Genomic DNA, 21,215 nt, shown 5'->3' with positions numbered 1-21,215 from the left:
GATCAAACAAACCTTGCGGACCCCCCCCCAACCCCCACGTGCAACGCTCACTGCGTGCAAGCGGGCGAGCGAACAGCCACGTGCACGAGGCAGCTTGCAGCACGGCCCCTCGGTAGGCCGCTCCTCCACGGAACACGCGTGCAAAACACGCAAAACCCCCCAAAACGCCACGATCACGCGTGCAAAGCCCCGCGTGCAACCTCCCCGCGCGTGCAAGCCCCGCGGCGCGCGCTCCGTTCCCGCGCGCGCGCTCCGCCCGCCGCCGCCCCGCCCCCTTTAAAGCGCCGCGCCGCCAGACGGACAGCTCCCCCAGCCAATCGCGAGCCGCTCCCCCGCGGCGGCGGCGGGGGGCCAATGAGAGAGGCGGGAGCCCCTCGGAAGCCCCGCCCCTGGGCGGGGGCGCCGTGCGCCATGTCATGGAGGCTCAGTGTGCGAGCGGCCATTGAAGGGCTCGGAGCTGCGCGCGGAGCGGGCCGGCGGCGGCGGCTGCCCGCGGCCTTCCCCTGCCCACACGCGGCTCCCTCGTGAGGCGGAGGCCGCAGCAGCAGCGCCGGGGCCACCCTTCCCTCCTTCCCTCACCGCCGCGGGGCCGCCAGGAAGAGGAGGAGGAGGCCGAGGAGGAGGAAGAGGAGGGCGATGGAGATGAAGAAGCGAATCAACCTGGAGTTGAGGAACCAGGCGCCGGAGGAGGTGAGCGGCCGGACAAGGGGGGGCAGGGGGCGGCCGCGCTGCCTTCCCCAGAGACACCAGGCCGGGAGGGGCCCGGCCTCGTTCCCCCCCCCTCGGCGCTGCCGAATCTGGGTCAGCCGTGGCGCAGGAGCCGGCCCCGGGTTGTGGGGGGGGGGAGTTTGGGGGCCCCCCCGCCTGGACCCCGCTTCTCGCCCCCCGAAGTTTGCTGAGGGGGTTTTGGTGGGGGTGGGGGTCGGGGCTCGCCGCCGCCTCCCCAACTTTCCCCCAGTTGGTGCCCCGGGGGGGGTTGTTTCTTTATTAAGGCTGTTTATTTATTTATTATTTTTGTTTTAAATGTTCCTTCCCCCCCCCCCCTCATTCGGGCTGAACTTGCGTGTGCGCGGCTGGCGTAAACAGGGCACAGCCGCACCGAGTCCATCTTAAATGACATCCTTCCTCCCCCCTTGTTATTCCTATTAATGTATAATTTTTAAATTTTTATTCCCCCCCCCGCTGGTCTGTGGGTTTCCTGCCCTCCCTGGTAGCTCCCGGCCACCTCCTGCGACCCCCGGGCTCGTTTTGGGAGGGGGATGTTTTCTGGGGGAGTTTTTTGGGGGGGGATTTTTTTTGGGGGTACTATTTTTAGGGTGAGGGGGTCCCAGCTGCGAGCCCCCATCCTTCGAGCCCCCTCCGGCTCCGCAGCGAGTTGCTGAAAGTCCCGAGCGGCGTCGCCGTGCTCTGCGCCCTCCCTCCAACTTCCCATTTCTAAGGAAGCGTCTTTAAAAATAATAATAAAAACACGAATTTAAAAGCCTCAACGTTTGGGCCGGAGCCCTGGGCTGCTGCTCGGCTTCCCCGGCTGCTTTTTTTTTTGGGGGGGGGCTGTGGGCCTGGGGGATGCCCCTGCGTGGAGGGCGGCGAGGACGCTGCGGAGCGGTGCAACGCGCTCGCCCCAGGAGTAAAGTCCAGAGCTGCAGGGAGAGCCCGACCAAACCTTGGGGGGGGGAAAAAATCCACAAAAGTGCCTGCGAGCCTTGCTCAGGCTCACCAGCACGTGCCTCGGTGGGTTTACTGGGAGCAGATATCGCTAAAGGCCTGGGTTTGCACCACCGGAGGCATCGGGGGGCTCCCTCTGCCCTGCTGGAGGTTTTGGGATGGGTGCACCCAAGGGTTTTGGGGTGCCCGTCCTGGAGGAAACCCAACGTGGGTGCTGGGACTCCACGTGAAGTTGACAAATGCTCCTGCAGCACGAGGAGGCAGCCTTCAGGTTGCTGGAGTTGAAAGCGTGCAGGAGGAGGGGACGGTGGCCTTATTAATGTCCTTCCTAACGAGGGGTGTGCTCCACAAAGGCTGAGATGATTTTAAATTAATTAGCTGCTCCTCGTTCCTTCTTCTCGAAGCGTGCGACCTGCATTGATTATCTGGTTGTTTTAGCGGCATCGGCACGAGGAAGTTATTTAATTGGGCTTAATTAACCTGCGGAGCTCACTGCTAAAATAATCCGGAGCCAGGGGGTTTTGGATCCCGAATGAAACCGAACGCCTTTAACGATCCAAATCGCACAAATAAACGTGTGGAATTGGGGAGCGAGCCGGTGGGCTGCTCGGGTGTGAAAGCAGCGACAGCTCCTGCCCTGATCGAGGGCAGGAACCGGGTGGTGGTGGCATTTTTGCCACCTTCCACGCCAGCAGCTGAAGCCCAGGTGCTCAAACCCCGAGGCTGCTCCTCCCCTGCTGGTTTTTGGGGGCCGAGCTGGGGCTCTCGGGTCGCGGTTTGGGCGCGATGCGCGGCTCAGCGGCGCTCCTTCAGCTGCCGAGTGACTCGATATCCTGTTTGAAGGTGACGGAGTTGGTGCTCGATAACTGCCGGTCCAGCAACGGGGAAATCGAAGGCCTGAATGACTCGTTCAAAGAACTTGAGTTTCTCAGCATGGCCAACGTCCAGCTGACGTCGCTGGCCAAGCTTCCCACGTTGAGCAAGCTCCGAAAGGTAGGTGGTGGCCCTCACCTGCTGAGTGGGGAAGGAAAAGCCCTGGGCTGCTCCTCGTGGGGCTCGGGTATGGCCCAGGCTGCTTTATGAGGGTTCAATTAAAGATTTTCTAGCTAATTATGGCCAAATTGGGCTTGGTCAATGACTCCTAAAGTGGTAAATGCTCATCTGGGAAAGGGGTGGTCGCGTCCCTGGGTGCCGAGGGAGTGCTGCGAGTCCCAGTGCTTTGTGTTCTGCCAGCCAAAAACTTGAGATTTCACAGGTTTGGGTATCTAAGGAGTACTTCTGTAATTATCAGCGTAAACTTAAAGACGTTTTCAGAAGCCAGCCCTTTAATAACTTCGCTTTCCCTGTGCGCTAGCTGGAGCTGAGCGACAACATCATTTCAGGAGGCCTGGAGGTCCTTGCGGAAAGGTGTCCGAATCTCACATATCTAAATCTAAGTGGCAACAAAATCAAAGATCTCGGCACTGTGGAAGCTCTTGTAAGTATGAAGCGAGAGGGGGCAAACTGAGGATTTAAAAGTAATAAATGCTATTTTTTAATCGATAAATGGCTGCAGTAGAGTGGTAGAAAAAGCTGCAAGGGCTGCATGTGAGGCACCTTTTTAAGTAGGAGAAATGAAACAGAAAACAGGGGGTAATGAAGTTTCCTTTCTTACCTGTCTGATGTTCTCTCCGTATTTTTCCCTTGCTGTCTCAGCTGAGAGGACCCTGGTATTTTAGGTTTGTCAGTATTCCAGCCAGTCCCGACTTGATTAACTCAATGTCATGCTTTTTAGAGACAGTCCTTGTAAACGTAGCGCTGTGAAATTCCTCCTCTGCTAGTAATGGGATGTACCGAGCAAGAGATTTTTGAGCTTCTGTTTTGTCTTTGATAGAAGAGTATCCAAGTTACGCGTTGCTAATCCTCTTGTGTTCGTTTGGGAAGATATGGCAGTTGCTTATTAGACAAAATATAAGCTTTCATTAAACTGTGAAGTGATTAGGATGTGTGTCTGAGGCGGCTGGCTAGGAGCATACCTGAACAGCGCGAGTAGTAGGTTACTGAAACGTGGGAGGGAGCTGCCGACGTCTGTCACTCCCCGATCTGTGCGCCCATTTTGGCAGCGTTCTGGTTTTTATTAGGATTTTGGTACAGCCTGCATACTTGTAAAACTTCTCCGAGGTTCTCTGCCTGCTTTCGCAGTGCTCTGACCTAGCGGTTAGGAGAGCAAGTAGTGTGGTTCCAGCACTTTACAGAAGAAACGCTTTTATTTTGATCTTAGCTGCTTGCCAAGCCGTGCAGGTGGCTCGTTCTGTGTGTGTGTGAAGTCGGGAAGGTGAGAAGAATCACGATCGGTTGTCTAATTGTTCCTGCTCGGGAAGCAAATTTGGTAGTGTCATTATAAATCCTACCAAGTGCCTCTTGCTTGCTCCTCGCAAGATGCCTGTAATTAAATTACTCAAACTGTTTACTGAAAGGCTGCTGGAGCTAAGTTTTTGCCCATGGCTGCATGAACAAAAGCAGGCTATGGAAAAAACAAACAAAAAAACAACCAACCAACCAACAAAAACCAACCCCAAATATGTGCTGCACAGTGTGTACGTGGTGGTCTGGTGCTCCATGGATGTGTTGGGCACGCTGTGGAGTTGAATTCCTCATGAGAATGCTTTTGCAGATCTGGCTACTGCAACCAGTACGTTGAACTGAAATTTGTACCAAATGGGGAGCAAAATCCTGAATAGGAAGGGATGGGGATAAAATAAATCCTGTACCTGGCTGTGGGTAACTGCATTTGGGGTACGGCAGCGCTAATAACTTGAGGTACCATGTGGTTGTATCAAGAAAAGGAGGGGAAAAAAAAACTTTTCATTTATTTTCAGCAAAACCTTAAAAACTTGAAGAGCCTTGACCTGTTCAGCTGTGAGATTACAAACCTTGAGGATTACAGAGACAGCATTTTTGATCTGCTTCAGCAAATCACGTACCTAGACGGATTTGATCAGGAAGATAATGAGGCGCCGGACTCAGAAGATGAGGATGATGAGGGTAACTTCATGAAACCAACTGTGGATAGAAATAGCTTACTGTAATAAAGACGTAAATCTGGCACGGGGTGTCGGGACTTTGGGAATGCTTGAGCATCATCCTGTGCTCTTCTTCTTGAGGCATGCTTCTGGAATGTGTTTGGTGTTAACCCACTTAAGGGAAGGAAAACTGATGTCAAAGGTTTGAGTGCTCTTTCGGAAACCTCTTAAGCGTAAGGAAACATGAGTAAAGATATTGTTGCAAAGATAGAAACATTCTCAAAATACATTATTGCCAGTAGTAACTCACTTTAGTGCTACTGTTAAAAAGCCAAGGGACAAACACGTTATTTTGTATAAAAAAAGCTTGGTTTTACTTTTTTTCCCCCGGAAAGAAGTGTAAGATGAAGGCGATGGTTTCAGTCCCATCCCACAGCAGAGGTTTCTGTATGAAAACCCGAGGGTTCCTTTTGATCTGACCTCAGTCCTAATCACTGATGAGGCTATTCCTGTGTTTTTCCCCGTTGTTCGATTCCAAGTGAAACCCTTAGGTGCAGGTCTGTCAGCGCCTGGCTGCGAGTCCTGCCTTGATGCGATCGCAGGGATGGGGCACGCGTGCTCCTCTGTGAACGTCCTTGGCTCAGCAGATGACTGACAGAGTCGAAGCTGTAAGGAGAAAATAGCTAAAACGTGTCTAAATGCTGCTAGCAAATAGGACAGGGCTGCTGTTACGGTGCAGTGTCACACGCACATCCAGATACACAGAGGAAAAACTGGCCAGATTTGGGTCGTACCTGTTTACGACGGGTTTCTCAGTGTTTTCTCCTGCCCTTAAGTCGTTAGCCAGTAGCTGCTGCTGCCAAGTAGTAGTCACCCATCAAAGTTTGGAAGTCTGCGCTTAAAACAGCCTGGTGAAAGCCAAATGTCTGTACCTGGAATGTGAAAATAAACCCAGTAGTGGAAAATTGATTAATAGGCTCTTAACTGGAAACTGAATTGAAGTGTTCAGTCACCTTGTCACTTCTTCTAATTCACATCGCTGCAACTGTGAATGTGATTGTGCTCCAGACAGAAAAGAAATGAGAGATCAGCTCTTTGCAACCGTAGGTGCTTCATAGTTACTAGGGAGTGATTAAAAACCAGATAAATGTAATATGTAGTGCTGGTTTTGCCTTTAAATATTTGTAGGGTTTGATTCTACAGACAAGCTTCTCTTCCATCGACTAAATTTCAGCTCCCTTGCAGGAGTTTGCATACGCAGCTGCTTCAGGCAGCGAGAATGTTGCCTGAAGCTCGTGATGTAAAAAAGTTGGTAGCCTTTCTTCAAGGGCGAAAAAAATTACAAAGATTAACTTTATTTAAATCATACTCGTTTCCCACATTACCTGCATTTAAAAAAAAAATAACCTTGTGGAAAAAAAAAAAGTTACAACTAGCTTAGCCTGGCATATATTAACTTGCATAAAGAGGAGTTAATGAAATTTAATTTTTAGCATATATCTATATATATGAGCGTGTATTTCATTTCAGAAGGAGATGAAGACGACAATGATGAAGATGAGGATGAAGCTGGTCCTCCAGGAGAGTATGAAGAGGAAGATGATGAAGATGATGGAGGTTCAGATTTGGGGGAAGGCGAGGAGGAGGAGGAGGAAGTTGGTCTTTCCTACCTGATGAAAGAGGAGATTCAGGTAAAGTTAGTCGACTCTTCCAAATGCAAGAAATGAAGAGAAACTGCATACAGACTTCTGTGTTAATTTAAACGTTCAGGCACTGAGTGTGGTGTAGATGCAGGGAGATATTTTAGGGAGAATGTTGCTGAAATAGGAGGCGTTGGCTTGGATGTGAGCAGTGGCTGTCAGGTACGAAGGTGCTTCTGGCTGACTTCCCAAACGTGCCTCGCTTCTATCCACCCCTTAGGGCTGCAGGATGCCAGAGAGTCTTTATTCTCTGTAAACTAAAGCATCGTCTTTCTCTAATGTTTTGGAACTATGCGCTACCACCAATTAAACTGTCAAAATTGCAATATAAAGTAGAATAAATTAACTTATTTTGGAAAACTGAAGCTATGTTAGTCTGGTAAAAGAAGAGAATGCAGCAACAACATGGAATCATGCAGAAAGGTTGAGGTTGGATCACATCACCAACACTTCAAGTAAGATGAAATGAAGGAAAAGTCATTATTTTTTTCTGTAATAAATACTGTTGTGTTTTTTTTTTTTCCTATGTACTCGCTTGAAAACTTTCTTAGCGGTAGCATTGAAAAGCTGTGAAAAATATCACTTAAAAGATCCTAGGGGATACTGTGCTTCAAAGTAAATGGAGGAATGTTATTTGGCTTGCAAGTCTCCAATTTCAGATCAAAAACCGGGCATCGCATCCTTTTCTCCTACTTTTAATAACAGTTTATATCACAGCAGCTGCGTTTGCAGCGGATGTGCAGAAAATCTCAATGCTAACTTTTCTTTGGTGTTCCTTGTTTGGCTCTTTTAATGATTTGCTGTCTTCTGTAGTGTTAGGAGGCTGTAACGCAATTCATGGAGCTAAAACTAAGTCTGTTTTGAAGCTGAGCCCTTGGGATGTTCTTGTGAATGTGAACAATGTGTGATAAAGGAATACTGGGAATTATTTACACGGCCTATAACGTATGTGGTTGGTGGCTAGGAATAATCACGGGGAGCTGTGAAGGTGTTTGAAGTGCCACAGCTCTCAACTCCTCTGATGATGGTGCAACAAAACCAGATGCTGAGTTTGAATTTTGTATTTATTTAGAGAAGAAACAGGTGGCGGTCAAGGGGCTGTGTGAAGAGCTGAAAGAAAAGAGTTGTCTCCAGACCAGAACTAGAAAGAGTTCCAGTCTGCCATTTTGGAAAGCAAAATCCTGGCCCATTCTAATTGCAGTGAATTACTCCAGAGTGGTTTGTAATTCCTGTGTTCTCAGGGCAAGTGTCAGATGGGCCCTTTAATGTTTTTACATTTTGACTTGTTCCATTACCCTGTGTATAAAATTTGATGGAGCCAGATGCATATGAAAATGAGACATAAATTTGTCTTTGAGGCTTGACGTTGTGCCAGTAGAACAAAGATCTTGCACCACTGTTTAATGCTGGGGGCTTCTGCTGGTCAATTGTTTTTTTTCAGCGATGAGCTTAAAAAATAATAATAATAAAAATACAACCCACCCCCCCCTACTTACTTCATTTGGCATAGAAACCATGATTTTGTGCAGATATTCACTGTTCTGCTGGTTTTTGAATTTCTGCTCAGGATCAGCATTTCAGCCAAACTTCTGTACACTGCAATTTTAAAAGTATTTCACCATTTTCTTAAAGGATGAAGATGATGATGACGACTATGTTGAAGAAGGAGGTGATGAGGAGGAAGAAGGTAAGTCCTCTAGTAATTTGCGAGTGTCACATCCATTCAAAATACATGAAAATATCTTGTTTAATGCAACAGAGGCTTCCCTGGCGAAGCCCTAGCAGCAGCAGCTGGATCTTTTCCCTTTATCAAACTAAGAGTGGCTTCCTCAGTGAAACCCTCAATTTAGAGGCAGCTCCTAGGATGCAAGCTCAATCCAGTACACCGTCTGGTGGCTTATACATTCAGCCTCATATTTTTTTCTATCTAGTCTTCTTATCCGTGGTTGTAACTTCTTGATTTCACTGCGTTCAGTCCCTGTGTCAGACGTGAAATAGTTGAAAGCTTGCAAAAAAAAAAAAAGCCAATGTGTGGCATCCTGCTTTAAGAAGATATCATGTAGAAAGCTGATGTTGAAAAAGCGGCGTTCTTGTGGGCTGGTGCAGTTCCTTTGCTAGTTTTCAGATGTTCTGTTTGCAAGAAGTGGGTTACCTGAGCCCTTTTTTTCATACAATAACTAATTTTATTGTTTAATACTTAAAAAGGAGCTGTGAGAAAATAAACAGGACAAACATGTTACTTGCTCTGTGTTTCCACGTGGTTTGAGGTTTGGAAGCCTTTCAGGGTCAGGCCCAGCCTTACGTTTGAAGCTCCTAGTCTGCTCTGGCGGACTGGAGCAGGAATTGCTGTATTGCAGAAGGTTTAATCTCAAATCTTGCTCAGATACCAGGGTATTCTGCGGAGTGGGCGGCAGGAGGGTTTACCCTCCTGTGTGCATCTGTGTTACCAGTGCTGAGGTTGGCACTGGGTAGGACTGCCGTGTTATTACTGCTTGCTGAAGTCCTTTCAAAACTAAAAGTATCAAGCTTCATCTTAAAATCTGCTGGCTTTTCCCTTTTTTTTTTTTGGTCCTAGAAGACTGTTCCAGAACTGCACTTTTTTAATGGTTAGCATCTATGTTCTGATCTCCCAGCTATCCGTAGCTGCGGAGTTGTGTGTTGCCTTGTAGTCCTGAAGCCCTCTTCCGTGGCTGTGTAAAATGCAGATGAATCCTGGGATTTTTAAAGTTTCTCGCTAGACGAGTCCCCACCTGATTTGCATGCTCGGCTTAATGGAGCAGTTTGGGGAGATGCATCTTGTGCTTGAAAAACTGAAATTCTGCAGCAGCGATGCGAAGTTCCTCACTTTGTACAAATGCAGCGTTCAGATCTATTAAGACAACAAAGTAGGCGCTCAGGATGGCTAATTAGCCAGGAAATGACTGCTGGAAAATAAATCTATTAGATTTGACGAAATTGCATTTCATGATTTCACCACAAGAGCGCACAGTCCACTGACTGAATTAGGCATATTTCTAAGAATAAGCTGCAAGATTTTTATGCAAGATGCTCGGAGCACTTGATCAACTGAGGAGAGAACAGAGCGGTTTCCATTTGGTAGTGACAGGAGCTGATGGGTTTTGGGTGGAGTTTATGCACCTTTGAAAACTGAAAGTCAGGGAAATGTTAAAAAATAAAATAAAATAAAATGGAAATTTATTTTTTTTCAATATATGTTAACAAACATTTACCAATATGAAGTGTATTTATAATTCCTTATGGAACATCACGTGCTTAGCTTGTATTTAGTTGAATATGGCCTGCATGAATTATTCAGGGTAATGTAAACTGATCTTTTTTGAGAGCCATAAGCAACTCAGGGATGTTGCAGTGGTGAATGCATTAACTGCAAACAGCAATCCGTTTCCATTGCCTTTTTCTAAATGCTTTAACGTTGTTTGTGATGTCTGAAGAGAATCTAATGAGATCTATGCCATACCTCTTTTCCTTAGCAGAGGGTATTCGAGGGGAGAAGAGGAAACGAGACCCTGAAGATGAAGGCGAGGAAGAGGATGATTAATTTGTTATAGACACGAGTAGGACCAGACTCTTAAGTTACAGAATACGCAATAGTGATTATGCAGATCTGTATGTCTCCATGTACCATAGATGTCCCTACAGAAGATATGTTAACTTTTTATAGGAGAAGTGTGGTTTTACTATTCTTGCCCTTTTTATCATTCCAAATAAGATACAATAAATAGCCTGGTAGTGAGCCTATATGTAGAAAACAACTTTCAGCCCTATAGTCACTGAAGCCATTGTCAGGTTTTCCCCCTAGAGTTTTGTTTGGAGCTCTTTAATTTTATACAAGCTTGCTGTGTTGGTTATCATTTCCCCAGAGTTAAAACACCCATCTCCCATGGATTTAATATCATGTATTTCCTTCAAGGTTTTAAAGTTTTTATACTTAAAAAGCTGAACTCAGAAATGCTACCTGGCAAGTTCAGGTCTGTTTCTAATGAGGAGTTGACTAGAGTCTGAGTTCGCCAGGGATTCTATTGGAAACCAACAACTAGATTACAACTGATTTCAGCTTTTTAAAAGGTGACTCCTGTAACTTTTAAGTCTTCTACCCTGTTTTGCATGTTAGCATTGCAAAGCCTAAGTGGGTTTCAGAAGATCTTTTTTTTCCTGCTTGTTCAGAAGTTCAGTGTTTTGCCAGGGATACCTTCAAGAATGTATCTTGGCAAATGGAGAGGGGTGTAATCCTTAAACTTTTCTCCAAAATACATGGTCGCTGCAGATATTAACAGAAGCAAATAATCCATAGCTTGAAACCGTTTTTGCAGAAAGCGTTGGTTAAACTTTCACTCACTTAGCTCTTGCATTGTCACTTCAGGAATTCTGCAACAATCCTTGTGCTTGGCTATAAAATATATGCATTTCTAATGCAGAAGTTAACGGGTAACTCCTTCAAGCACACTTTTCCAACAACCCCCCCTACCCTTTTCTAGAATCATTGAAGGGGGAAAGGTGCACATAAGTTAGTCTTTCTTTGCAGGTCACCTTTTAAATTTTTTAATCTGGTTGTAGCCAAAACATTCAAGTCCATGTATAATACTAATTAATAGATTTTTTTTTTATATATATATATGTAGAATGGCTGCAGAAACTTGTTCCATTGCAAGTTGGTGGCAAGTGCAGGAGACATGCAGACAAGCTCTTTTCTGGCAGCCTGGTTGTGACCAACAGGTCGTAATAATTCTGCCCCAAGGGATTCATGTTTTCTATTCGAGCCACTGCGAAACAATTTCAAACATACAGCATTCCTCTTTCAGTCGTGATTTGGATTTAAAGCAGTAGTCTTGATATAAAACTAATTTACATTGTTTCACGTAGGTACTGAACCAAATATCACACACAGCTTTATTCAAGAGACTTATTTTTGTATCTGTCTTGGCTGACAATAGCTGTCATTAAACTGGGGAAGACACCAAGGGTGGGGAAGAGGGAGATTTCCTGGACCTAAGTAAGAGTCAGTCACCCATAGATCGGTTACTTGTGAATATTTAATAAGGTATTTCACACACTAGCAGACTTTAAATGTGACTTCCAGCTCTTAAATCAAGTTTAGATACTGCAGGGTTGAAGTTCTGCGAAGCCCAATTTCTTGTGTGTGTGTTTTTTTCCCCCCAAATAGAGCCTTAAATCATAGTTTCTCATGTAGCTGTAAAGCATAGCCAGCCATTAAAGGCATCTGAATGAAATGAGTCAGGCAGATGGCAATATGCTTGGGAATAAACTGACTAAATGAGTTTTGCATTTTTTTAATGAATATCTGTAAAGACACTAGAGAAGTAGTGGTAAAACTACATTTGCAACCACAATCTAAGTTCCTGTGTTTGTGTATGAATACTGAATGAATAGAAACCTTAGGTAAGTGCACATCCTATCTTGTCATGGAGGCTCTGTGTTCAAGGCAGTTGCTTTGTGTTCAGCTTTGAGATAGAGAAGTGTTTTCCCATCCTTTTTGCTATATTTTTTTAGCCTCAGCGAATGATTGAAAACTTATTTATAAGCGTGTACTTTTAAAGGACTTCGTTATCAGGGTTTTCCTTAACTATCTCTTACTGATGCATATAGAATTAGTTTTAAATGGAAACATTTACTATTTTGATGAATTAAAATTATTTCAGAACTGGTCTTGTTTCAGTAAACAAGCCCAATTTTAACGTTGAATGAGCTAATGTGACAAAACAAAATGAACTTAGAAGGGGTTAGCAGACTTTCCCTAAGATATGCAAACTTACCGCTTCCTAAAGCCAACTTGCAGTGTAGTGCGTCGGCTGCTACATCTCAGAAACTGAGCCTCACACAAAACTTACTTCCTAAGTAATTTTGTCTTTTCCTCAGCGTTACCATCTAAGTATAGTTTCATATTTGTCAGCTTGGCATGCAATTAAACAGCATAGCATTTTTTAAGAATAAATAATACAGAGCCTCCAGATAACTTTTGAAACTTTTTTGCTTGGTGGGTGGTCTTTTCATGCAAATATGTAAGGGTGGGTTTTATATTTTGTAGAGGTTTTGTCCTATTTTAATGCTCTTTGTATGGCAGTATGTATATAGTGTGTTTTGGTTCCTTATCAAACTCTTTCCTTAAACTTTGGAGTAACAGATTTTGTGCAACTGTGTTTTGAATAAAGCCATGACAGTGTTAAATTAAAGAAAACAACCCTGCAGCACTCTTCTGATAACTTTTAGTTGTAACAAAACATGTTTCCTCCCCACGTGTGCTGTAAATTTTAAATTAAAAAGTTTTCAAACTGAATTATTTCAAATAAATTGAGACTATTGTATTGGATTACTTCTTTTAGTATGTACAGCTGTGAAGAGGAGAATACCGTCCGTCTTCAGGAACGGAGTAAGAGGTAATCAGTCATTCCTGTTGTCTTTTTAGCTGCTGAAAAGCCTCCAGAACCGTGTGTCGTGGGGTTAGAGATGGTACTTAATGGTACTGGAGGTCTTGGTAACGTTGCCGTGGTCGAGGAAGGACGCAATGTACAACCCATGGTGATGTTTGCATGGCTCGCTTAGTGTTTCCAGATGAGTTTAGTACAGAAATGAGTGTTGGAGCTGACAGGGCTTTTGCATACTCTGTAAATCCGTACTATTTCAGTGTAGTTTAGTTATACAAGTCTGGCGAGTCTTAAGAAACAAAACTGAAAATCTAGAGACTGCATTTTGCTCTTCAGAAATGGTGACTCGATGTGTCTGGCAGCCCGAGCCGCAAGCTTAACACTGTTCCCTCAAAGTAGCTGCCTTGGTGTGTATAAATTACTTCTCATTCAAGAACAATGTTTAAAAAAAAAAATAAGGGGGGGAAGAGCTGCTTCTCCTATACAGCTAGACATAGCATTGTTTTTATTTTGGGATTAGTCCAGCATTCTTGGCAAAAATCCCCTGGACACACTTAAGAAAGCTAGTAACTAAACAGGCTTTTCTTCTACCAGATGAGTGATTAGCCAAGAAATGGGTGGTTTTCTGTGTGTGTGTGTTGTTGTTTTTTTTTTTTTAAAGGAGGGTGGGAAGGGTAAGCAGTTGCCTTTCCATCAGTGCTTGCTCCCTGCGGAGCAATTTGCCCACTGGAGCAAGGGCAAACGGGCAAAGCGAAGCTTTAGGATTGTTTTTAACAGTGGAAGTTTAGCCTCCTTTGGGGGGATACGGGTGGCTTTATGCAAACTAAACCCGAGTTACATCATTCTGGCACACGCACGACAAGGGAGCTTGAGAGGAAAGTTGGTGCTGTGTAGGCATGCCTTCAAAATAGGCAAAAACTCGAGGTGAGGGGCGGGTGTGGGCTCGCTTTGGTGGAGGCGAGCAGCTTGCCGTGACCTGCACCAAACCACCTTCCTCCCTGCCTCGGTTCCCAAATGCGGGACGGCCCCTGCGGCCACCTCCCTGAGGGGAAGCCAAGGGGCTGTTGCTGAGGGCTGGCAGCGCCCCAGCCCGCACCCAGCTCCGGCAGAGCCCCAGGGGGCCCTGCTGTCCTCCATTTTGTCGCAGTGAAGGCGAGTCCTGCTGGAGGCCGGCTGGGCGGCTTCCTCATCTTTTGTTGCCCCTTTTATCGCTTTTCCAGCCCCCTTACACCACCCCTGTGGGCTCTTATCTCTTTATTTCCACTATTATCGCTTCCCTCCGGGGCAGGGACGCTGTAAGCGGCTTCCCCCTCACGAGCTCCCCCCTCCCCCCCACCCAAGGACTCTCCCTCAGCCCCGCCTGAGGCCGCGCGGGGCCCCCCGAGAGCGGGAAACCGCCAGCCACGGGGTTCCCCGGCTCCGGGCAGCAGGGGCCGAGCCTCGCGTCCCTGCCGCTGATTGGCTGAGATTTGCCGCAGTTCCGCCCCTCCGTGCGAGCCCGCCCAGTCCTGGGGCCGCTTTGAGGCGATGCCCCGCCCCCTCTCCCCGCCCACTTCCAACGGTCGCTCCGTAATGGCGGCTGCCCGCGCCCATGGCTTGTATCTGCTGAGGGAGGCTGGGTCCCCGTCCCCTCACAGAGGCTTGTCCTGTCCGTCTGTCTGGTCACAAAGCAGAGGTGTTTTGGTGTGAAAAGCAAAATTTAGTACCGAGTCCGACCCCCAACCCCCCAATTAAAAAAAAAAAAAAAAAAGAAAGATTAAACACGAACCCCAGAGTAGTTCCCAATGTTCGTCATGAGGGAGGATGAGTGTAGCTGTGCTTTGCTACCTCGAAGGAGAAAAACAAATCAAATTAGTTAGCTATAGATAATTTTTTTTAAAAAAAGATTTATGTTTTCATGTAGCTCATGCTCCGGGTGCATCTTATGTGCCTGTTCCCCACATTTGAGCTGGAAGCATGGTGGATGTGGGGTTACCTGATGGCTTCCCCAGTCCTCGCCGCCCTCCTCCTGTGGCTCTGCCTGATTTCATGTAGACCTTGCTGGTGTGGGGTCTGTGGCCTCTTAAACCATGCACCTTCCCTTCACTGGACTGTTTGAGCCCTGGTCCAGGGCAGAGAGGCTGCTTGTTGGTGTGTGGTGGAACCAGGGGCTCACCTAAAACCATCCCCATACGCTCCTGGACTGCTAATTATCCTTCTTCTCCCCCAAGTGAAACTTAGCTCAAAAAGCCATACTGCTGAGAACACACCACCACGAGGGTCCTTCACCCCCTAGCCTTCAGGGAGCGTGCTTTCGAGCTTCTTCGTGTGTATTGTGTGATAAAGGGGAAGTGGATGGACATAGATTCAGGAATGCAGGCTTGGAAAACAGTGAAAAATACCCTGAGTTGTATGACGGAGTAGTGTGAATTATCCAAAAGAACATTTTGCCCCATTCAACTGTAAACGAAATACTGTGTGTGTTGATTTTGGCAGCAATAGAGTTGCTGTGCACTAAAAATGTGCAGACCAGTTTCACCAATCATAAACATTGCAGATGTCCGAACCAAAAGAACGAGATCAGTTTAGAAGTGATAAGAATATTTTTTTCCTTTTCTGCTTTCTGAGTCTCTCAGTTTTGGTTGGGTTTGCTGCCTGAGTTGTAAGTATGCGCTCACGCTCACCATTTGCTGTTTGCCGATCAGCAGCACTGGCAAGCGAGCAGCTGCCCATGGGTTGCAAAATGCACGGGATGGCAGCAAAAAAAGTCAGCGAGAGCAGCTGCTCGGAGCAGGATGGCAGCAAATTTGTTTCTGCAGGGCATAGCCTGCGGCAGGGAAAATTCTGGTGCTATTCCTCTTGGCAGATTTTTCACTGGAGTTATAGCTTATTCTTTTGGAGAACGCTTTTTTATAAAAACTTTAATTTTAAAGTTTATAGCATGCTTCATTTTCTGCTTTGAGCGTCTCGTTTAAAAACAAACAAAAAGCCCCCCAAAACAATTGAGGAAACCCTTCAGTCATGCTTCAAATTTAACTGCCAAAACTGAGGGAGAATCCAAAAATAAATGTATGGCCACAACAACAAACCAAAAGAAAACCACATTGTACATAAAAGCTGGGAACTCATTGCACTGAGGAAAAGCATTCTGTTCCAGAAAAAAAAAATGACCACAGACTTCATGTTTGGTTTTGTGTTGGAAAAGAGGAGGTATTTTTCCTGTATTAATATGTTAAAATGGTGCGTTTGATGTGCACGTCCTGCAGTAAAACTAATTCAAATAAAATAATTGTATCGATGAGTGCGGGGGAGCAAATGAGAGTTCCTCATCGCCTCCTAGTTGAAGATTAATAGTTTCTGTCCGTTAAAACAGTTGCGCAAATAATCTTATTCGAGGTTCCTGGAAGCGTCTTCGGGAACTGTGCACCCCGGGGTGGCTTTGCCCCGATGTGCTGAGCACGGCCGAGCGCTGGATCTGCCCCACGGGTGCTCACCGCATCCCTTTGTCATCCCCAGGGACCCCCAGGGTGGGAGGAAACACACGCTCAGACAGGGGTGTAACACACATCGTGCATCTCAGGGGTTGTGAGAAAAGGGAAAATGAAAGGAAAAAAGAAAACAGGCCTTGGGTAGATGAAGCACTGCTTCGAATGGGCTGTTTACGTATTAAGATTCGTTTTTTTTTTTTTTTTTTTTTTTTTTTTTTATGATTTTCAGTGTGGTATTTAAGAATAAAATTGTTTTGCTATTCTTTCTCAGCTTGCTTGGTATTTTTTGTTAGTTAGAACATAAGGAACATAGTCTAGAGGAAAACAAAATATTCATGTACTTTCTACACAAGTAGATTTATATAAAAATATAGAACTCTCCAAAACATAAAAATATAAATCTCCAAATAATCTATCTCAAGATATTATTTGAGGGTGGAGGTTTTTTTTTTTAAATAAATTCTCTTAACAGTTTTTTTTTTTTTTTTTTTTTTTTTTTTTTTTTAATACTGACTTTGGCAGAAGACTTGCTGGCATCATGTTCCCAACCCCAGAGACCTCTTGGTCTCTTCTGGTGGAGGAGCATCCATCGGGTGTTTTAGCTCAGGGACATTGGGAGCTTAAAGAAAACTGAAAATCTCTCTATTTTTAAAATTATTTTTTTAAAATATATTTTATTTCCCCCAGGATGAAGGAGTCTGTTAGTTAGACCACTATCACTTGACAAAGTTTGATTTCATTTGTTTATTTGCTTAAAGCTGTGTGGTAACTGTGTGATAAACTTGGGCGATGGTGTGTTTCCCCTGATACGCTCCTGCAAGGGCCTCAGAGCAAAGCTTGAAGGAAAACCTAGTTGAAAACCTGGGGGATGCAATGAAAATGGGATAATTTTGCCACATCCTTCTCCCTTGGGAATCCATCTTTTGTGGTAGTACTGGGGACATGCAGAAATAATGTTTAATTAAGAGCCTAAGGCTGGGAGAGAGCTCCTGATGATAACGATGCTGATACTAGCACGTCTTTGTAGCAAGTGCCTTTCTCAATATCTTCTAGAACCGCATTTTTTTTTTCCCTTAGCTTCATCACAGCGATGACTCATAGTTGTTCTTCTGCCGAAAAGTACACTGTGGTATTTCTCCTCTGCTGCTGTTTGTTACTAATGAGCTCCCCTCTTACAGTAAAAACTTATTAATACCGAAATACATAAATTCGGAATGCATGAAGTACCGAATACATGCCTTTGATAATTTGTGGTTCTGAAAACTAATAATATTTTCTTCTCTCTGTTCTTTCATCACTGTCAGATGATCTTAAATAATAGGATCAGCCTTGAAAATTAAACTAATTCGCGTCTTTGTGCTGCCCTGTTTTGTACTAGAAGTCATAAAAGCAATGCCGTATTTAAAAATGCCACTAAAACAGCTAATCCTTTTGCTTATAAAAAGAAAGAAAACCTTGTTAACATAAATGTATGTATATACACACGGTCTCATAGGTAGCATGATGAGCTATCAGTTCATTACAGAATATCTATGAAGATGGAAACGGGATTGAGCCAGTGAAAAAACATCCTGTATGTATTTTTAAATCAAATATATATTTTTAATTACACATAAATTAAGACACTCTAAAAACATGAAGTTTAAAGAAATTCTCATTCTTCAAACTTGCAGGAAAAAATGTTATGCTTTACAAAGATACCTTCATCTCCATTTCAGCTGCTAGCAGAGAAGAAAAGGAATCTTACTGTCTAATTTCCAGGAAACTAAATCATTAGTTTGTTTAATAAGAATCGCTATTCTGCCGGCTAAGGTTGTTCATCCAAGTGAAATCAAGTTACACACCATTAAAATCAAGTATTTGAACTTTCCTACTGTTTAATGTACTTTAAATATTACTGAAATACAGTTTTGTTTCCTGATTTTTACATTTTTTTTTTTTTTAATATATGTAGTTTCCACCTTCCCTGAATTTATTCTTATGGACTTACTAACAACACATTTTACAATCGTTGCTTGCATAAACTGACCCCAAATCCATTTTAAAACACTGTTAAGACCACGTTCTCAAAAGATCCCTCGCTCTCCAGGCTCGATTTCAGTCTTTACCAGACGGACGTACCTTTGGTCTGCTTTACAGCTCTGTAATTTGTATATGGCTTTCTGGCTCAGACTTTTTCACTGGAAAATAAACACCGGTGATGAGAACAAAAGGGTGAAACTTCCTTTTTGGTTATGAACTCCTTGTCGTGGCGGAAGTTGTATTCGGTACGATCGGTTAGTCGGGGTGGTTTGGCTGTGTACGTACAGCCCTCGTTCGCTGGTGTAACGGTGTCTGCCCAGCCTATTGTCCGAAATACTTGTTGATGTTTCTTTTTTGCTCTTTAAAAGAGCAAAAAGAGCAGCATTTAACAAAAAAGAGCAGTGGTGAGGGGCAGCCAGAATGTAGGGGTATCTCAGTGCTGAACTTTAAAGGGAAAAAAATGAAGCATTAAAAATATTAACACGAGCAAAGACTTTAAAGCTTAAGTCAAAATATAGAATCACACACACACACGATTATTCTTGAAATCAAGAACACGAGTTGTTCCTCGGTGGCCTCACCAATTACAAAACTTGTGGATGACGTGCTACGTATTCTATCATATTTTCTCCCTATTAATTGGAACTTGATTTTCATCAGTCACCTTATCAACGTTTTGGCCACAGAGCCAAGTGTCACGTACCTAAATGAGACCTCGTGTCCAGGAAGCAGCCCGTGGGTTTTTGTTTATGCAAAGCCAGAGTCCTGCAGGCAAGTGAAGTGCTCTGCAGCATAACGTGTGAATTGGAAACGCTTCCAATGGCCACAAGTCAAAATTCTTCATCTACGTAACGTGTAGGTTACTAAATGTCTTCAAGAAGAAGAATGTCAAGTGGACTTGCCTCATCGGATGAGACCACAGAAGAAATAATTGCCAGGAAGGAATTGGTAATCAGGAAGCTGTTAAACCACAATGCATTGTCAACTACCTTGCTTTTATTACTCTCAATCATGATTTTTTTTTCACTTGAGGAAAAACAATATGAAAAGATAAATTGAGTTTTACCCCACCGCAAAATAGTTTGCTTTATAGAACACACTATTAAACAAGAACTAAACATCAACAAGATGTTTTCATTCCTCAAAAGCAGAGTTCAAATTACATGAAATCAGCTTCAATATCAGCATTCTTGTTTCAAGACGGTGATTTACAGTTTAGTACTTTTAATTATTTTTAATTGCATATTGCAAAGTCTTTTTCTCCAATTACAAGAAAGCAATTTGCATGTCTACTACCTTTCACTTTGCGTTTAAAACTCGGCAGTGTCTTATGAAAAAGTCCTGGCTGATTCTTGACTTGGTGAATAAGTGTAGCTCCTTAAAAATATACACACAGAGGTCGTATTTTTTATTTGTATTTTTTTTTTACACCGGTGTGTAATCACACCTCCTGTGCACTCCCGCCCAGTGCCCCTGCTGAAGTTAACACAGCTCCGTGGGCTGAGATCGTACCTCCCGAAATGCTTGAAGCTTTTGGTGTTAAAGATAAACGCATGCGTTTGGGGCTTCCTTTGAAGCACGGACTTGTTGAGATTAAAGTATTTTATCTTACGATATAATGAGGGGTATTTCCATCTTAATTGATGCATATTGCCAGGGGTAGGAAGGTTGGTTGTTACTGAGATCTCCTACATTAACATGTTACACAAATTAATGAGAGGCTTTTCCTGAGAGAGACTCTTAATTTTTCTCTTAGCAAGACATCTAGAGTTCCTCCTCATTCAAATCACAGGTCTGAACAGACTCGTTGTACCTTTGTTAAGAATGAGGAGGGATAGAAGGAGGAAGAATATTAATCTCTCCCTGCTCTGGGTTTCTGAATAGCTGTAGGCTTAAATTTCTGCATAATTTCTACATTAAGGTTAAGCATTTTCACTACAAAGAAAATTCCAGGAACATCACACTATTGAAAAGCAAAAATATTTCTTAGAACAAAGGGAGGAATCATGAAGAAGATAGTAATATGAACCGCCCACTGAGACAACCATTTAAATTTGGAAATTCCTGCTGTGTGCCTTTCACTGCAGGTCTTCCAAGGTGCTCTATTTGCAACTTTTGCAAATTCCCCGATAGGTTTCTTTTTCCTTTCTCTAGTACACCCTAATTTCTAATGGTATAGGAAACGTTCTTTCGCTAGGAATCAAACACCAATTCCATCTGCAAGGTGACTGCAAATATTGGTGGCTGCAAAGACGCACGTGTCTTAGAATAGAACTTAGATCGGTATCATAGAAGAAGTTGTATTTTAAAGAGAGGGAAGAGTAGATGAGGGAGAAGTGGAAAACAACAGAATTTCTCTTTGACCTCTGCAAAGGAGAAGCAGCAGCAGCCTACCTGTGTGGAGCAAAGCTTGGCCAGATCTGGAGAGGGAAGAGAACCAAGCAGTCACCGCACGTGGGGCTGTGCTATAGGCACTGCTCCTCGCTGAGCCATGGGCTTGGGGATCTAAGAGCCTGCTAAATCATTTGCTGAATTTGCCCCAAGTGTTAGAAATCACTCAGTGCTTGGTAGTATTACGAGCAATAGTACTCCTAGCTGTCTGGCTTTAATCTGTGTAAGAGTTGGCCAGGCACTTGAAGTGATGGAATTACTCATGGGCAAATCACGATAATTCTGAAACAGCTGAGCATAGTTAAGAAAAGTGACATCGTTAAGAAAGTGAAAGCAAATGCAATTATTAAAACTTAGTTTGTTTTTACAAGCAGTTATGTTTACATGGATTTCTCATTTACAAGATCCTTATTCTAGAAGGTATGTGAAAGCTGCTGCCTCTCAGATGTTTCCAATATGGCATAACTTAAAAAGAAGAAAGTTAAAAGAACACACCAGGGACAAATTGCTCAGCTGCAGAACTTTTGGCTTATTTTCCCCAGCTCTTCACGACGACTGTTAGCAGCT

At 44.2% G+C, this 21,215-nt stretch overlaps 1 protein-coding gene and 2 long non-coding RNA genes across 5 annotated transcripts; 1 reads left to right on the top strand and 2 right to left on the bottom strand.

Annotated features, from left to right (window-relative positions):
- Positions 1-375: 375 nt before the first annotated feature.
- On the top strand, positions 376-12,713 carry ANP32E (acidic nuclear phosphoprotein 32 family member E). 3 transcript variants are annotated; one of them, XM_027444476.3, is made up of 7 exons: positions 376-690; positions 2,509-2,658; positions 3,020-3,142; positions 4,524-4,689; positions 6,201-6,358; positions 8,000-8,054; positions 9,859-12,713. In XM_027444476.3, exons 1-7 carry the CDS (start codon positions 637-639, stop codon positions 9,924-9,926), a joined length of 774 nt encoding a protein of 257 aa, XP_027300277.1. In that variant the 5' UTR covers positions 376-636; the 3' UTR covers positions 9,927-12,713. The 3 variants fall into 3 exon arrangements, with proteins under 3 accessions (XP_027300277.1, XP_027300276.1, XP_027300275.1); XM_027444475.3 differs by having other exon boundaries at positions 377-690; positions 6,198-6,358; positions 9,862-12,713; XM_027444474.3 differs by having other exon boundaries at positions 378-690; positions 6,198-6,358.
- On the bottom strand, positions 5,194-7,993 carry LOC139999597 (uncharacterized). Its single transcript, XR_011805043.1, has 3 exons — positions 7,864-7,993; positions 5,462-5,599; positions 5,194-5,333 (listed from the first exon to the last, which is right to left on the bottom strand). It is a non-coding gene; the product is annotated as an uncharacterized lncRNA (long non-coding RNA).
- A 4,826-nt stretch (positions 12,714-17,539) lies between the features above and the next one.
- On the bottom strand, positions 17,540-20,861 carry LOC106020224 (uncharacterized). The gene is made up of 2 exons (XR_003492521.3): positions 20,652-20,861; positions 17,540-18,701 (listed from the first exon to the last, which is right to left on the bottom strand). It is a non-coding gene; the product is annotated as an uncharacterized lncRNA (long non-coding RNA).
- Between the last annotated feature and the right edge of the window lie 354 nt (positions 20,862-21,215).

This window comes from Anas platyrhynchos, chromosome 26 (assembly GCF_047663525.1).
Source record: "Anas platyrhynchos isolate ZD024472 breed Pekin duck chromosome 26, IASCAAS_PekinDuck_T2T, whole genome shotgun sequence".
NCBI classification, from domain to species: Eukaryota; Metazoa; Chordata; class Aves; order Anseriformes; family Anatidae; genus Anas; species Anas platyrhynchos.
The sequence above is the reverse complement of the archived record's forward strand: the minus strand, read 5'-3'. Positions and strand labels throughout refer to the sequence as shown.

What these genes read in the sequence shown, in the direction of transcription:
- ANP32E (XM_027444474.3), top strand. Translation starts at nt 637, where the DNA reads ATGGAGATGAAGAAGCGAATCAACCTGGAGTTGAGGAACCAGGCGCCG. An exon ending in TCGGCACTGTGGAAGCTCTT is followed by an intron (nt 3,143 to 4,523) that starts GTAAGTATGAAG and finishes ATTTATTTTCAG; the next exon opens with CAAAACCTTAAAAACTTGAA. An exon ending in TGATGAAAGAGGAGATTCAG is followed by an intron (nt 6,359 to 7,999) that starts GTAAAGTTAGTC and finishes ATTTTCTTAAAG; the next exon opens with GATGAAGATGATGATGACGA.